General features: G+C 40.6%; 1 protein-coding gene across 4 annotated transcripts in view; it reads left to right on the top strand.

Annotated features, from left to right (window-relative positions):
* The first annotated feature begins 1301 nt into the window (after positions 1–1301).
* Positions 1302–18167, top strand: part of si:dkeyp-69c1.9 (stabilizer of axonemal microtubules 1) — a 26372-nt gene continuing 9506 nt past the window's right edge. For 2 of the 4 annotated variants that reach the window (XM_059957015.1, XM_059957014.1), the window contains exons 1-4: positions 1304–1430; positions 6200–6309; positions 11670–11806; positions 13452–13635. In XM_059957015.1, coding sequence (XP_059812998.1) covers positions 1351–1430; positions 6200–6309; positions 11670–11806; positions 13452–13635 — 511 coding nt within the window. In that variant the 5' untranslated portion in view covers positions 1304–1350. Of the gene's footprint in view, positions 1431–6199; positions 6310–11669; positions 11807–13451; positions 13636–18167 lie in introns of all 4 variants that reach the window. The other 2 variants (XM_059957016.1, XM_059957018.1) reach the window with 2 other exon arrangements.

Genomic DNA, 18167 nt, shown 5'->3' with positions numbered 1-18167 from the left:
CTGAGTCCAAAAATCTGGACTTCAATAAATGCTTTGCTACTGTAAGCAATAGTTATTTTGGTGTCATAAATTTTCTTTGCTTCTTTTCCAATACCTCCATTTCTTCTTTTTCTTATTGTGGAGACCTGAAATCACAGTCCAAATGTGCTACAATATTTCCTCCATTCATATTGCTAGATGTGCAAAGTCAACATCTGAACCTCGTTGACAGAGCTTGGTAGAAAACCCCATTAGACCTCATTATCGCCATTACAACTCTCATCTACACAATTTGTGCCACCTAACTTGATTACATTTGCAATTCTGGTAACTAGACCATGTAATACAGTTAGAATACAAGTCACTGTTTGCACAGTAGACAGACCTCTCAAACCCATGCACCCACTCCACCCCCCCAACAACCCAGACTCTGGTTATCCATGACACAAACCCAAAAAATTCACTCACAAATGGAAACAACTTTCTTCCTTTAAATTTATTATTTTGCACTTAAAAATTCCTAGGGTAGAACATGATAGGCAGCTGGAGCTGTAGGTTAAAGGCAAATTAGTATAGTCTCTAACCTTCTGCCTGGAAAGATTCTCAAACAGCTTCAGGGGATTAGATAAGTAATTGGAAAAAGAATCAGTTGAAGAACAGTTTGGATAATTATTTTGAAAAGAGTGATTATAGGTATGACATGTCAAATAGCCTTCCTGAGGTTTCTAAATGTTGGCTCGAGCACCAAAAAGAGTTGTGCTTCTTTGAAATAGTGACATCCAGCAAGGAAAGTGCTGCAAGCCTGAATTTAACATCCCCACTGAAATACAGTCACAATGCAATGGTTCTTCAGTACCCCAGTGGGAGTGTTAGTCTCGATCATGCGATCAAGTGACTCCAGTGGAACTTTACACAAAGAGAAGAATCCTGCTTGCTGAAAGGAACTACAGTGCACAGGGTTCTTAAATAAAGGCTTTAGACTTGGCAGTCCCTGGTAACTTGTAACAAAGGAACCCTGAATAGTGAACCCACATTGGTACCTGACACTATCCTCTCTCCCTCTCAGGTGAGCCTGTAGTAAACTTGGCTGACTCATTGGTTCACCATAATTAAAATAGGCTCAGATCTCATTATTCCTTTCAAACCTAAACAACCCCCTATTGAGTAGTCAAGTTGCATGTGAGAAAGTGCCATAGCAACAGGCATACACTAAAGAGATTGACTATAATTGATTCTGATTCAGGAAGACTGACTGACCACTGCCAGGAGGAAGTTCTTCCTGGACACACTGTGGGACACTCTGAAAGGACTTGCTCAGTTTCTGAGTGGGTTCTCTTTAGGAACACACTTCAAAAAGAAATATTTATTAAAATGGCTCTCAATTATTTGAAAAAAATAGAAGATCTGGAATTCCTGGAGTTTTCATGCCTCTGTGAGCTGTGTGATTGTGGGTAAGAGTGTCTCTCCAATATAGATAAGGTTAAAAAGATTTGTGTTTATACAGCATCTTTTGTAACATTTGTAGATCAGTCCAATGATTGGCATAGTTAAGAGAGTACTTCTGAAGTGTAATCCTGTGTATTATTTTAGAATGTACTATGGCTGTAAGCCATGTGTTGAGTCATGAATGCATTTGGAAGTAGCAAATTCACTTTTAAGAGTATCCATTATCAGCAAACTCAGTCCTTCTATTCCTCACCCATTCAAAAATGGATAAAACCATTTTTATCCCAGCTTTATCTTTTCTACACCAACCCGAGCCAAGCATTGCAGCATTATGCTTCCTTCTTTCGCCCTTTCAACCACAATTCCATGCCTTTAATCTCAACTCCGCTCTGTCTACACTACACTCAACTTCTACAGTAACCTTACCTGCCTATCCTAATCACAGCCCTATCCTAACCAGATTTTTTTTCAATTCCTCATTGTAGTAGTGTTACCACATCCCTCCTATCTGAATCATAACTCTACATTCTATTCTAAATTTCAATCCTAACCACAACACTTATATCCAAGTATCTAGGATCCAACTTTCAAAAGTTTTCCCATTTCAGCAAAATTCAATGTCAGTCTGTGATAAGGTAGCTGGTCACTGATCACTATATTATTGACATCACAATATCAATGACATCTCAGAACAATTAGTCTCAGCATCTCAGAACAGGATTACTGGAGCCAGAGATCCAATTCATAATCACTACCCATTTCCTCTTGCTGGTAAGTGTCTGCGGACTTCTAATCTTGATTCTGATGTCTAATTTGGAATGTCGAACCTTTGAATGAGGGTAGTGGACAATAAATAGTCAATTCCTTCAATGCTGGAGGACAAACTATAAAGCAGTGGTGATAGCAATTCTGAAGCTCTTTATTGGCCATTGAGCTCTTTGAGGCACCCTGTAGGGTATGAGTGGCTCTACTTACAAGATCTCTATCCTGCTGCCTCAAGCTTTGTGGGAGATCCTGAGACCAACACAATGAGAGTGTTCATACCTTCACCAAGATTGTGGAAGTGGAGGTGGGAATTGTGCAATTTCTTGCAGAATTAGTGACAACTTCTGTGCCTCAGTATAAAACAACACCAGTCAAGGATGTATGTGTGGACCAGGTTATTCTTTACATACTGGAAATTGAAGTTTCTGCTGTTCTGTTTTGAGACTGCCAGGTTTCATGACATACCAGATTCTGTTAAACATTCCACTGAACTAGCCACTGATCATCTACCCTGATCACCACTGCACCATCCCTTTCACTCAGTGTATGAGCCAATATAGGGCCCATTAGTCAAAAATCTGCACCAATCTCAAACTTTAATCATGATCAGGCACCAACCTAATTTCCTTGATTGCACTTTTTCCTCATGGCTCCATGTTAATCCCAAACTATAGCTTGTCCTTTCCCTAAAGTTGTCAATGCCATTGGCCTATAGTCCAGCATCAATCCAAATTAATCCCATTTAAAATGTAAGCTTTCCATTCCAGCTCTCGTCCACTTAAAAAAAACTTAATTGCCAGGGACACATATTACATGTTCTGCTTTATGTATGTTTTCCCCCATTATCCTGGAAACAATAGCATTGAATGTCTTGGAATCCATTGAATGTCCTTCCAGCAATTTTATCATTTACTGGTGTTTTGCTGACTGTTCCACAGGAAGTGGCATGGATGATGTAAAAATACAAATAGAGAAAGCATTTTAATAGTTTATTTTCTGAATTGGACATCTGCTACTCATGACAGTGAACTTCCTCTATCATCAGTAGCAGACATCTGTCATGACATTCTACTCATTGGGTTTCTCTGTACATTCACTGTGTTTCAAAAACTACTCTGAGTGCAGAGGACTGATGTTTTTGAAACACAGTGTACAGTCATCACCTATTGAACTTTTCTCATTTCCGCTCATTCTGAACAATAAATGTCAGTCTATTTTTGAACCATCATTGGATGATGAGAACCACCTACCCCACTTTATAACAGTTTCCAGGAACCTCATTGGCTGTTGATAAGCAAACTTCATATCAAATTGTTCCATGTTGATTAATATTGGCAGAATTCAAGTGAACAAAACTGTGACAAAGTTCACTTAATGTAGGGAAATATGACATCATTTTCTTAGGATCCAAAGGCAGATCAGAACATCTAATTGCTCTGATCTGTAGAAGAGAGCAATTTAGAGACAAAGTATACGTGCCCTAATCTTAATGACTAAATATAAGCAACTTTAACCCAAGCAGTATTTGTATAGCGCGTTCAAAATATAATCAGAAAGAGTTATTTAGCAACATTTGACACTGAGCCACATATGGGGAAATAATAGGAAACAAGATAATGGTGAAGACAATGAACAAATATTTTGTCTGTCTTCACAAAAGTTTTCTAATAATAGTAGATTGTTCAGAGGATAAATTGGAAGGAGGAAGTTAAAGGTATATGACTCTCACCAGAAAGAATACACCAAGCAAACTGACAGGACTAAAGGCTAATAGTCCTCCAGATTTGGTAGTCTGCATCCTGGGGTCTTAAAAAAAACAATCAGAATCTGGTTTAATATCACCAGCATGTGTTGTGAAATTGGTTAACTTAGCGGCAGCAGTACAATGTAATATATAATAATGTAGAAAAAAATAAATGACAATTACAGTAAGTATATACATATGTATATGGAGTAATTAAGTTAAAAATAATGCAATAGAATTAATATAATTAAAAAGCGAGGTAGTGTTCAAGGATTCAATGTCCATTTAGGAATCGGATAGCAGAGGGTCAAAAGCTGTTCCTGAATCACTGAGTGTGAGCCTTCAGGCTTCGGTACCTCCTACCTGATGGTAACAATGGGAAAAGGGCATGCCCTGGGTGCTGGGGGTCCTTAATAATGGATGCTGTCTTTCTGAGGCACACCTCCTCAGAGGCTACGGGGGTTCTCTCAGATTAGGTCCCAGTGGAATCAAAATCTTCAAATTTCATCCCATTTTAAGAAAGGATGGGCAAACTATTAGCTAATATCTGTCTTTAAGAAAATTCTGGAATTCATTTTTGAGAATGCAGCAGCAGAATATTTAGAAAGTCATCATCACTTAGAGTGAATATTTTTGAATTTGGAGAGATTGAATAGGTTGGGTTTGTTTTCCCTGAGGAGTGACTTGCTGGAGGTATATAAAATTATAAGCGGCAGAGATAGGGTAGAGAGCCAGACTTTTTCCCATGGCAGGGGTTTTATGTTAACTTATGTATTCAACAGGTTATTATGTTGAAATGGAGCTTTAAAAGGGAGTTAAGGAGTAAATTTTTTTAAAGACTGGGTGATATCTGGAGCTTGCTGCTAGAGGAAATGGGAGTCAGATACAATCAATACATTTGAGAGACACATAGACAGGCACTTAGGCAAGGCAAAGGAGGATATGGACTGACTGGAGACAGGCAAAAGGGTCAACACGAACATGATAGACCAAATGGCTTGTTTCTGTGCTGCACAGTTCTTTGGCACTGTGTGGTTTTATGGAAGATAAAATAGGATTGGAAAATTTGTTGGAGTTCTTTTGGAACATAATTAAGGAAGATGGTATGTATTTGGAATTCAAGATAACTTTGGAAACTATAGAAAGGGTGCAGAGGAGATTTACATGGATGTTGCCTGGATTGGGGAGCATGCCTTATGAGAATAGGTTGAGTGAACTCGGCCTTTTCTCCTTGGAGTGACGGACAATGAGAGGTGAACTGACAGAGATGTATAAGATGATAAGAGGCATTGATTATGTGGATAGTCAGAGGCTTTTTCCCAGGGCTGAAATGGTTGCCACAAGAGGATACAGGTTTAAGGTGCTGGGGAGTAGGTACAGAGGAGATGTCAGGGGTAAGTTTTTTTTTACTCAGACAATGGTGAGTGTGTGGAATGGGCTGCTGGCAACAGTGGTGGAGGCAGATACAATGGGGTCTTTTAAGAGACTCCTGGACAGGTACGTGGAGCTTAGAAAAATAGAGGGCTGTGGGTAACCCTAGCTAATTTCTAGAGTAAGTACATGTTCGGCACAGCATTGTGGGCTGAAAGGCCTGTATTGTGCTGTAGGTTTTCTAAGTTCTATAACATTTAATAAGGTGCAACAAATGAGATTGTCGCACAAGAGAAGAGACCATGACCTTCAGGCTACAACTTTAACACGGATCAAAGATTGACTAACTAAAATCAGGGTGAATGGATCACTTTCAAGTTAGCAAGCTGTAACTGGTGGGATGCCACAGGGATCAAATGAGGGACAATTCACAATCTATGTTAACAACATAAAGGACTGAGAGAGCTCAAGGCAAATTTCCTGATGAACCAAATACATCAAGTTGTGAGGAGGAGACAAAAATCAGAAAGGGGATTTAAGTAGGTTAAACAAAATCTGGACAGATGGTGCATAACGTAGGGAAATACAAAGATATCTATTTTGATAGGTAGAATAGGAACCCAATCTTGCTTAAGTAGATTGAGACTAAAATAGAGACTAAAAAATGTAGCTGTAAAAACAGAGTTGGGTGACCTGGTATGAAGTGCATTACGGCATGCAACTACAAAGGAAAATGAAACGTTGACTTTTGCAGTAAAGGGCATGGAGTATATAAAAGCAAGCAACTATTTCCAAATTGATGAGGATCAACAACAGTAAAATTGCTTGGTGTTAGTTAATTAATAGCTCCATCAGGTTACGTTGTCTTACTGAACTCTTCCTTCTCTCTTCCAGTCAACACAAATGCCATCAGAATTGCAAGAAGAACCAATCAAATCAGCAACGCTCAGTGAATACTGACTGGCTTCTAACAAACTACCAGTCATCCTTCACAAGACCTCTGAGTAAGAACCACAATAACATGGTGGCACATCTACATTTTATCTTAGTTAGGTCATATCCGCTTCCACTATTTGCTCAGATTTGCTTCTGGTCTGAGAGGCCAGCTGAACTGACCCACAAAGTGGAGATAGCTCTCAAACAGACTTCAGCCAAAAGGGCAGTGTATCACATACAATAATCACTTCTGAACAGTGGTGGGGAAGATGCTGGAGTCAATTATAAAAGATGAAATAGCGACACATTTGGATAGCAGTAACAGGATCGATCCAAGTCAGCATGGATTTACGAAGGGGAAATCATGCTTGACTAATCTACTGGAATTTTTTGAGGATGTAATTATGAAAATGGACAAGGGAGAGCCAGTGGATGTAGTGTACCTGGACTTTCAGAAAGCCTTTGATAAGGTCCCACATAGGAGATTAGTGGGCAAAATTAGAGCACATGGTATTGGGGGTCGGGCACTGACATGGATAGAAAATTGGTTGGCAGACAGAAAACAAAGAGTAGGGATTAACGGGTCCCTTTCAGAATGGCAGGCAGTGACTAGTGGGGTACCACAAGACTGTGCTGGGACCGCAGCTGTTTACAATATACATTAATGATTTAGATGAAGGGATTAAAAGTAACATTAGCAAATTTGCAGATGACACAAAGCTGGGTGACAGTGTGAAATGTGAGGAGGATGTTAGGAGAATGCAGGGTGTCTTGGACAGGTTGGGTGAGGGGGCAGATGCAGTTTAATGTGGATAAATGTGAGGTTATCCACTTTGGTGGCAAGAACAGGAAGGTAGATTACTATCTGAATGGTGTCAAGTTAGGAAAAGGGGAAGTACAACGAGATCTCGGTGTCCGTGGTCATCAGTCACTGAAAGTGAGCATGCAGGTACAGCAGGCAGTGAAGAAAGCTAATGGCATGTTGGCCTTCATAACAAGGGGAGTTGGGTTTAGGAGCAAAGAGGTCCTTCTGCAGTTGTACAGGGCCCTGGTGAGACCACACCTGGAGTATTGTGTTCAGTTTTGGTCTCCAAATTTGAGGAAGGACATTCTTGCTATTGAGGGAGTGCAGCGTAGGTTCACAGGGTTAATTCCTGGGATGGCAGGACGGTCATATGTTGAAAGATTGGAGTGACTGGGATTGCATACACTGGAATTTAGAAGGATGAGAGGGGATCTGATTGAAACATATAAGATTATTAAGGGATTGGACATGCTAGAGGCAGGAAACATGTTCCCGATGTTGGGGGAGTCCAGAACCAGAGGCCACAGTTTAAGAATAAGGGGTAGGCCATTTAGAATGGAGTTGAGGAAAAACTTTTTCACTCAGAGAGTTGTGGATCTGTGGAATGCTCTGCCTCAGAAGGCAGTGGAGGCCAATTCTCTGGATGCCTTCAAGAAAGAGTTAGATAGAGCTCTTAAAGACAGCGGAGTCAAGGGGTATGGGGAGAAGGCAGGAACAGGGTACTGATTGTGGATGATCAGCCATGATCACAGTGAATGGTGGTGCTGGCTCAAAGGGCTGAATGGCCTACTACTGCACCTATTGTCTATTAACACTGGGTAGATTCCCAAGCTCAGATCACCCAGCGATTTCCAAGCCCTCCAGATCCTTGCTCCAACATCTAGTAAAAATGATAATTTTCCTGAAAATCACCGTGGAAAAAACCCCAAAAGAAAAAGTATGGAGGCATGGAAGAAAATTTTCTTTGTTATTTTTTCTTAAGTACAGAAATAATACCCATTTGTGATTGTAAATTCTAATATTTTTATAGTTCTTTTCTCAGTATATTTATAAAATACCCTGTAATAAACTATCTCAATCAAAGCAGTGTAATCGAATAAAATGTGACATCTAGCCACATAAAGGTTCAGGCAAATAAAAGGTTGGCCCAGCGGGATAGGTTTAAGGTGCATTTTTGAAAAAACGATGAGTGGGATAGTTTTAGGAGGATATTCCAAATTTAGGCAGCTGTAGCCATGGCCAATAAGGATGTAGCAATGAATATGTAGGATGTGCAAAAGTTCCAGAGGTGGGAGAACGGAAGACTTTGAATGGGTGTGCGGCTGGGGTTATTCATAGGGATAAATTTGAAGTTGTACCAAAGCTGTAATATTAGTTCTTCAAATATCTTACTTTCCTTGCAACAGTATAACATTATTAAAAGGCCAATGTATTTAATTTTCAACCAACATCATTATAACATTTCTGATGTTGGGCTTGTTTTGTGCAACCAAGGAACCTCAATTACAACATTGACCACAGCACAGAAGTACTTCATAAACTGTAGAGCATTTGTGACAACTCTAGGTTGAAGACACTGCATTAGTGCACAATTAAACTATAAAGTCCTCCAAGAGGATCACAACCTTATCGTTGGGTTTGGAGGCTTGATCTGGAGAGCTACGTTGGGTAGAGTCAGGGCTTTGTGCTTTGTCTCTTGGTAGGGTCACCCATGCCAAACAGGTCAAAGGGTAGAGGACAGACTAAGAGTGGTCCACTGGTCCTCCAGGTTCAGGGGTTCAGCTCAGAGCTAACAGCCTTGACTGGTAAAACAAAATTGTTGTGGAAACAGCAATGAAGAATCCTTCTACATCTGTGTGTGACAGTATGGACAGACAGAGATGGAGGACCTTAATTGTTGCCCTAAATACCAGTGGCATGATGGGCAGTAAGTAAACCAGAAAGCACTGGAAACAGCTAAACAGGTACTATGTTTCTTTCTCCAGAAATACTGTGACCTACTAAATGCTTCCTGCACTTTCTAGTAATATGATCGATCTCCAGTATCTTACGTTTGTCCTATTACCCAGCTTGCACCTTTTCCTTCATGAATTGAAGGCTGATGGTGTTGTGAATAGTGTAGAAGGTTGTTGTTGGTTACAACAAGACATTGACAGGATGCAGACCTGGGCTGAGAAGTGACAGATGGAGTTCAATCCAGAAAAGTTTGAAGTGGAACTTTGGAAAGTCAAACTTGAAGGCATTGTACAGGGTGAATGCCAGTTATGACTGTGTTAGAAACGTACAGGACCAGAGGTATCGTGAGATCCAAGTCCATAGATCTCTCAAAGGTGCAGTGCAAATTGATAGGATAGCTAAGAAGGGTTGTCCTTAATTAGTTGGGAGATTGAGTTCAAGACCCATGAGGTAATACTGCGCTCTATAAAACTGTGGTTAGACCACTCTTGGAGTATTGTGTGCATTCCTGGTCACTTCATTATAGGAATGATGTAAAAGCTTTAGAGGGGTTGCTGAGGAGGTTTACCAGGATGCTGCCTAGATGAGAGAGCATGTCTTGAGGAAAGGTAAAACAGGCAAAGGAAGATAAGAGATGAATTGATGGAGGTGTATAAAGAGGCATAGATAGAGTGGACAGTCAGTACCATTTTTCCCCAAGGCAGAAATGGCTAATACTAGAGGGTATAATTTAAAAGTGATTGGAGGAAAATATAGGGGTGATGTCAGGGACATTTTTTTTTAAACAGAGTCATAGGTGTGTGGAAAGTGCTGCTGGTGGTGGTAGAGGTGTGGAAGTTGTGGTAAGGCAAGGGTTAACATATAATCCAGGCAAGGATCAAGTTTAAGTTCAAGTATCATTCAACCATACAGGAATATAATCAAATGAGACAGTATTCCTTCGGAGCCAAGTTGTAAAACACATTACCAACAGAACTTATGTTACAACTTCAGAAAAACATACAGTCACAAAGGGGGGCAAAAAATATAGCCCATGTCCGAGTTGTCTTGGTCCAGCTTTTACTTCCATCACATGAGCACCAGGGGCAGCACCCAACCCAGAAAGAAATCTAATGGTGCACAGCCAGCTTTGGTATCTCCTTCGCTGGCGACCACAACAGGCGACTCAGAGGCCTGAAGACCTTTTCTACACAACAACTGAAGCAACACAGACCCCCCACCATCAGTCTCGCCACTGAACTAGTGAACCAGACTGTTTTGTACATTACCAATGTCCAATCACAATAAAAATGGACAAGGCAATCACTCGCTCCTTTTTTTTTTGGACAATGTGCCATCTTGGCACAATGGTATGTAGCAAATTCTGGTGAGAACACAACAATGGTATGCAATAAGCCCAGCTCCATTGCTATCAGGCAACTCGCTAATGGGATAGACCTGCAGTACTTGATATTTTTAGTATCCGATAGTGATTTGTCATTGTAAAAAAATGTACAAGATGAACGAATGTACCTTTGATTGGACCCAGAGTGGCCACTGCATCTAAGCATGCCACCACCTTACCCAAAGATAGACTGCAGATAGCCCAGGCAAGAAGCAAGAAAGGTCTCTGAAGAACATAGATTCCCTTTGCACAGCAGGGCTCTGGAGACATGATAAGCGATCCAAGGCACACACACCAGCTAAGGTGCTTTACTAATTTCTAATTACTAATGTCTAATCAAGAACCTATCAAGCTTTGACTTAAATACACTCAATGACCTGGCCTCCACAGTTGCCTGTGGGAAATATTTCACAAATTCACCACCCTCTGGCTAGAGAAATTTCTCTGCATCTCTTGTTTTAATGGATGCCCTTCTATTCTGAGGCTGTGTCCTCTTGTTGTAGACTCCCCCACCATGGGAAACATCCTTTCTACATCTACTCCATCTAGGCCTTTCATACATAGTTTACCAAATGGTCATTATCTGTAACCGCTAGCCAATTCTGCATAAAAATTAGGATTTCTCCATTCAGAATTCAGAATGGTGGTGACAAGGGCCATGCTATTCTCCTTTATTGCATGGCAGCACAATCCATTACAGTGCAGGCAATCTGGGTTCAATTTTGCCACTGCCTGTAAGGAGTTTGTACATTCTCTCTGTGACCACATGGGTCTCTCTGGGTGCTCCATGTTCCTCCTACAGTCCAAAGACATACTGGTTGGTATGTTAATTGGTTAGCTATTGTAAAGAATCAACCAGGGGATTGAAGGGCCAGAAGGGCCTATTCCACCCTGTATCGCAATAAATAAATCAATCAATCAATAAATAAATGACAAAATATATGTATGTTGAGTCATAAGTGTGCATGTGTTCTAGCTTCAGTTAGTTAATTTATTATCAGCAACACAGAGGCAGATACATTAGGGAGATTTAAACAACTCTTTGGTAGGCACATGGATGAAAGAAAAATGGTGGGTTAAATGGAGGGAAGGATTAGATTGATCTTGGAGTGAGTTAAAAAGTTGGCACAACATCATAGGTCACCAACTCTATGGGCCAAAGGGCCTGTGTACTGTGCATAGATATATGATCTATGATATGATATTATCATATGACATAGATCTATGTTCTATGAACTTGCAAGTAGCAGATTCACGATGATTCATTTTGAATTCCATCTTAGATGTCCTGCCCCGCAGCAGCAAGAGACCACTGCGCACACCGCCACACCCCAACCCACCAGCTATGCAGTGTGAAACCACACAGCGTTTGGAATTTGGGCCAAAAGTCCTGAAGGAATGGAAACAAGCTGGGAACAGGGTGAGTAGAGCATGACTGCCCTATGCTGACATTCATTGTGCTTACTTTCAATTCCTGGGAAGGGTCTAGTGTTATAGGATTATACAATAGCCACATCGCACGGCACAGAACCAAAGGGAAAGCAGATGGTTTGCAGGGAAGAGAGCTCTTTACCACAGGGCAGGCTCTAGAATTGTAGGGTGAGAGATTCCAGGAGAGGACCTGATGCCATTGTGCAGGGCACCAGGAGAAGGATCCAGTTCCAAGATGCAAGGCGTCAGTCATAGACTCAGAGTAGAGAAATAAGCCCTTTGCCCCCCCCCCCCACCCAATGTCTGTGGTAACCTTTTTGCCTATCTACACCATTCTCATTTGCCGGCATTCGGACCATATCCTTCTACACCTCCCCTATTTAAGTGTCTGTTTAAATGCTTCTGAAACACATAATTGTATCTCATTCCACCATTTCCTCTGGCAGCAAGCTTCCCAAAGAGCTTCTTTAAATCTCCTACCTCTCATCTTAAAATTACACCCTTTTGTTTTTGATAACAGGGTTGAAATGCCAAACAGTCAGGTTGAATTGAATTGCGAGGAAGATGATACAAATCAGGAAGTGAGGATCAGATGACATAAACTTGGGTTCTTGGAATTTTGGTCACAAAGGGGTTTGGTGCTGGAGCCACTGCACAACATCGGAACTTAACAGTAATGATACAAGAGTTAGAATAAGACCAGGGCTTTGTTGAGGGGTATTCAGATGAACATTAGGCAGAGCAATATTAGTAGGAAGAGATAATAAAGGTGAGATGGAGAAGGTTGCAGATTAAAAAGTAGATTTAAATCATCCAGCTGATAAAACTCTTCTTACCTGTCCCGGAGAAGTGCAGAAAGTTAACAAAAGTCTAAAAATGCATGGGTATAGTGAACAGGGGGGATTATAAGGGCAGTGGCTGTTATATGATTGAACATATGAGATCTCAGGTGATTTCAGCCTGATATCAGGTGGTAATTTGGGATGACAGCGGGTGAGCAGCAGACAAGATGTGTCTCCTAGTGCTGGACATAGCCCTTTTCACCAATATAACTTTAGCTCATTTAAAAATATTCCTGTTGCACCCACTGTTGCCTGGGATGATGAGAATTTTGGGCAGCATTGGCCAGGAGTTTCTTCTAGGAGCACCAAAATGGATAGAGATTACAGTAAGCTTCAGGTCATGAAAAGAGAGAAGACAAAACTGAGGTGAAAGGTTAATTCTCTCAACAATAGCTCTCTTTCAGTGGCTATTTGAATAAGGTTAAAATAAATGTCAATAACACCAATGCTGTAAATATGAAATAAAGCAGAAAATGTTGAAAATGCTCAGTAGTTCAGGCAGCTTTGGTGAAAGGAGAAACTTTGGTTAATACTTGAAGTTGAAGCCCCTTCATCAGAGCAAGTTGACCTGAAATATTATCGCTCTTCCCCGCCCCCCCAACAGATGCTTAACCTGCTGAGTGTTTCCAATATTTTCTTCTTTCATTTCACTCTTATGAGGATTTATTTCTGCCAATAATTATTGGAAGTTGGATTATTAACAGGATTTAAATAATCTGAAACAATAAGTAAATATTTCCAGTTCCTTTGTGCTCTGCTAATGGGTTATTTTACAATTATGAGCCAATGCAGGAACAACTTCACTCTAAATCTGTCCACACCAAGGCATTAACTCTGAAAGAGCGTCCAGTGACGGTACAGAAATGTCCTAGCACAAGCTCACAGTCTGGTCGATTGAGTTCCAGAAGCAACACCAACAGCAAGAGTCGGAAGTCAGAGCCTCAAGTGAGATCTGGGGAACGTCTGACCACAGCAGGTGAAGCTCCCTAAATCTCTGAGCTACTTCCTTTAGCTTTAACTCTCCCCCATGTTAAGGTGCCTTAGCAACTCACAGTTTGGGATCTTATGATATGAGTATAGCATCAGATGTTGGAGATAAGGTAATGAATTCAAAGATCTTTCTCCATATATTAACGGTTTCTTAGCACCTCACAGTTTGGGATCTTACAATGTAAGTACAGTATCAGATGTCGGAGGTAGGATTAATTCAAAACTGAAAGTAGGAGGTTTTTATTGGAGGGGCATTCACAAGAAGCAGTATCCTGGGGTGTGTGTTATTTACAATTTATATTAACAATGAAGGAAAGAACAAGGAATAGCTTATCCAAGTTTACTAACTGGAACAATGACTATTAAGAGATTCCCACAGGTATTAACTAAATTAGCAAGAAGCTGGCATTTGGGAAAAGAGGACATTGTTCATGTTGGTGGGAAGAATGAAAAAGCAGAATTTTTTCCCTTAATGCTGAGAAACTAGAAAGTGTTGGTGAACTGAGGAACCTGAATGTGCTGGTAGATAAAACGCAGAAAGTTACAAGTGATAGGAAAGTAAGTGGAGTGTTTGCCGTTATTGCATGGGGAATAGAATGTAAGATTAGGCATGAATATAATAAAGTGAAAATGATGGAAATACTTGGCAGGTCAGCTGGTATCTGTGCAGAGAAGAATATTTTGGATTGATATCCTCTCATCATTGAGATGAGCATAGTTTAAGATACAGAGAATGTAGTGACAATTGGAGAGAATAAATGTAATGTTTGCTAAAAGATCACAGCTGGAGCCTAAACATCCAAAGATACAGTGCTATTGAAAAGACAAGCAGGTGGACAGAAAGGGTGGGGTGGCTCAATTTGTTAAAGAAAGTGAAATAAAATCCTTAGTAAAAAGTGACACCGAATCAGAAGATGTAGAATCCTTTTGGGTAGAGTTAAAAAACTGAAGGGTAAAAGGACCCTAAAGAGAATTATATACAGGCCTCCAAATAGTAGCCAAGATGTGGATACAAATTACAACAGAAGGTAGAAAAAGCATGCAAGAAAGGCTATGTTACTATGGTCATGGGGACTTCAATTTGGAGACAGACTGTGAAAATCAGGTTAGCTCTGGATCCCAAGAAAAGAATTTGTAGAAAGCCAACAATAGAGCAGCTTATAGTTAAGCCCACTAGGGAAAAGGCAATTCTGGATTTAGTGTTGTGCAATAAACTGTATTTGATAATGGAGCTTAAGGAAAGGAACCCTTAAGAAGCAGTGATCATTATGATAGAACTCACCCTGCTATTTGAGGAGAAGCTAAGATTGGATGCACCAGTATTACAGTTAAGTAAGTGTAACTACAGAGGCATGAGAGAGGAGCTGTCTAAAGTTAATAGCAAAGGGATGCTATCGAGGATGACGGTAGCACAGCAATGGTTGGAGTTTCTGGGATTAATTCAGAAGACAGGATCATTTCATGCCAAATAAACAGCATTCTAAAGGGTAGATGACATGGAAGTCAAAGGCAGCATAAAAGCAAATAAGAGGGCATGCAATATGTCAAAATTAGTAGGAAGCTAGAGGATCAGTAAGCTTTTAATAAATAGCAGAAGGCAACTAAGAAGCTAAGAGGGGAGAAAAGATGAATACAAAGGTAAGTAAGCTAATAATATAAAAATGAAAAATTATCTATTTCATTGGAACATGAGGTTCTGAGAATCATTAAAAGTGAATGCTGGGAGAGTGGAAAATCTGAATTGGGAAGGATAGATTCAGGACCAAGTTGACAATAAATATCTTTTCTCAGAATTTTACTAATCTTAACAATTCCATGCCTCATTAGACCGTGGATGCAGAACTAACAACTATATATATGGAAAATTGAGGGAGATGATACTCAGATACGGAGCTTGGATGGACTTCTCCTGCCTCTATTTCCTCTGTTCTGATGGCAATGCAAAATTGGGAGGGATTGTACAGACACCAGAAAGTTGTTCAGGGATGTGAACAGAGTGAGCATGTGGGCAGAGGTGTGACAAATATAATTTGTTATAGGAAAGTGTAAAGTCACTTCCTTCAGACTCAAGAAAGAAAACAGGAACAGTGGGTGCAGTAGCTCAATTATTGGACAAGTGTTTAGAGATCTGTATCTTTGATCCAGAGACAAATTTTTAATTCTGGAATATATTCACAGTGACCATTGAACAACTGGTTTATGATTTAAACTAGTTGTTCCACCAGACTCAAAACCAGTTCTTTTTCCCAAGTAATAAGGCTAATCAACACCTGCACCCACTAACCCACCCCACAGCAACCCCAACCACCACTACTTTATCATTTGCATCAGTCTTCACAGTGGAAGAGTCTGCAGTATACCGGATATTCAAGAGCATCAAGGAAGTGAAGTTTGTGCAGTGAAAATTACAACTGACAAAGTGTTCAGGAAGCTTAATGGTCTGAGGGTGGATAAATCTCCTGGACCTGATGGAATGCACCCTCAGGTTCTGAAGGAAGTAGCTGGAGAGATTGTGGAGGCATTAACAATGATCTTTCAATAATCCATAGATTCTGGCATTGTACCGGGTGACTAGAAAATTGCAAATGTTACTCCGCTATTTAAGAAGGGTGGGAGGCAGCAGAAAGGAAACTATAGACCTGTTGCCCGACATCAGTGGTTGGGAAGTTGTTGGAATTGATTGTTAGGGATGAGATTACAGAGTACCTGGAGGCACATGACAAGATAGGCCAAAAACAGCATGGCTTCTGCAAGGAAAAATCCTGACTGACAAACCTACTGCAATTCTTTGAGGAAATTATAAGCAGGGTAGACAAAGGAGCTGTAGTAGATGTGGTGTACTTGGATTTTCAGAAGGCCTTTGACAAGATGCCGCACATGATGCTACTTAGCAAAATAATCACCCATGGAATTACAGGGAAGTTTCTAGCAGGGGTGGAGCATTGGCTTGTTGGCAGAAAACAGATAGTGGGAATAAAGGGATCCTATTCTGGCTGGCTGCCAGTTACCAGTGGAGTTCCACAGGGGTCAATGTTGGGACCACTATTTTTTATGTTGTACTGTATGTTAATGATTTGGACTATGGGATTAATGGATTTGGGGCTAAATCTGCCAATGGTACAAAGATAGGTGGAGGAGGGGGTAGTGTTGAGGAAACAGAAAGCCTGCAGAGAGACTTAGATAGTTTAGGGGAATAGGCAAAGAGGTGGCAAATGAAATACAATGTTGGAAAGTGTATGATCATGCACTTTGGTGAAGAAATAAATGCGGACTATTATTTAGATGGGGAGAGAATTCAAAATGCAGAGATGCAAAGGGACTTGGGAATCCTCGTGCAAGATACCTTAAAGGTTAACCTCAAGGTTGAGTTGGTTGTGAAGAAGCCAAATGCAATGTTGGCATTCATTTCTAGAGGTATAGAATATAAGAGCAGGGATGTGATGTTGAGGCTCTATAAGACACTCATGAAACCACACTTGGGAGTATTGTGTGCAATTTTGGGCTCCTTATTTTATAAAGGATATACAGTACTGACATTAGAGAGGGTTCAGAGAAGATTCACAAGAATGATTCCAGGAATGAAAGGGTTACCATATGAGGAATGTCTGGCAGCTCTTGGGCTGTATTCTCTGGAGTTCAGGAGAATGAGGGGGGATCTCATAGAAACATTCCGAATGTTCAAAGGCCTGAAAAGATTAGATATGGCAAAGTTACTTCCCATGGTAGGTGATTCTGGGACAAGAGGGCATGACTTCAGGATTGAAGGATGTCCATTTCGAACTGAGATGCGGAGAAATTATTTTAGTCAGAGGTGGTAAATCTGGAGTTTGTTGCCATGAGCGGCTGTGGAGGCCAAGTCATTGGGGGCATTTAAGCAGAGATAGATCGGTTCTTCATTAGTCAGGGCATCAAAGAGTATGATGTGAAGGCAGGGGAGTGGGGATGACTGGAAGAATTGGATCAGCCCATGATTGAATGGCCGTGCAGACTCAATGGGCTGAATGACCTACTTCAGCTCCAATATCTTATGGTCTTATTTCCCATCAATCACACCTGTGCCTAGTGTCATGTAGACACACAACCTTATTGTGTTTTTTTGTACTGCATTGGATCTGGAGTAACAATTATTTCATTGTTCTTTGTGCTTGTGTACTGGAAATGATGCTAAACAATATTGAATCTTGAAACAATTTTGAAAAACGCCTCTAGTTCACTAATGTCTATCACCCACACTGGTGTATAAGACTCTAAACTCAATGTAGTTGACTGTTCATTCAGGAGCTACTGGTGATGTACAGTAAATGACTACTGATGGCAATGATGTCCACACCCCCGTGAATGAGCATACAGGAATAATTCCCTAGAGTCATGGAACTTGGGACTCCATTATAGAAATCAACAAAGGTCAGCTGTCATAAATTAAATGCAATAGAAAGACTAATGCTACTGCTTACCTTAAGTAAAGATAAATAAGGAAAAATAAGCACTTTAGCTGCATAGAACAGTGGTCAAACTCCA

The sequence above is a fragment of the Hypanus sabinus genome, chromosome X2 (assembly GCF_030144855.1).
Source record: "Hypanus sabinus isolate sHypSab1 chromosome X2, sHypSab1.hap1, whole genome shotgun sequence".
In the NCBI taxonomy this organism is placed as follows: Eukaryota; Metazoa; Chordata; class Chondrichthyes; order Myliobatiformes; family Dasyatidae; genus Hypanus; species Hypanus sabinus.
The sequence above is the reverse complement of the archived record's forward strand: the minus strand, read 5'-3'. Positions and strand labels throughout refer to the sequence as shown.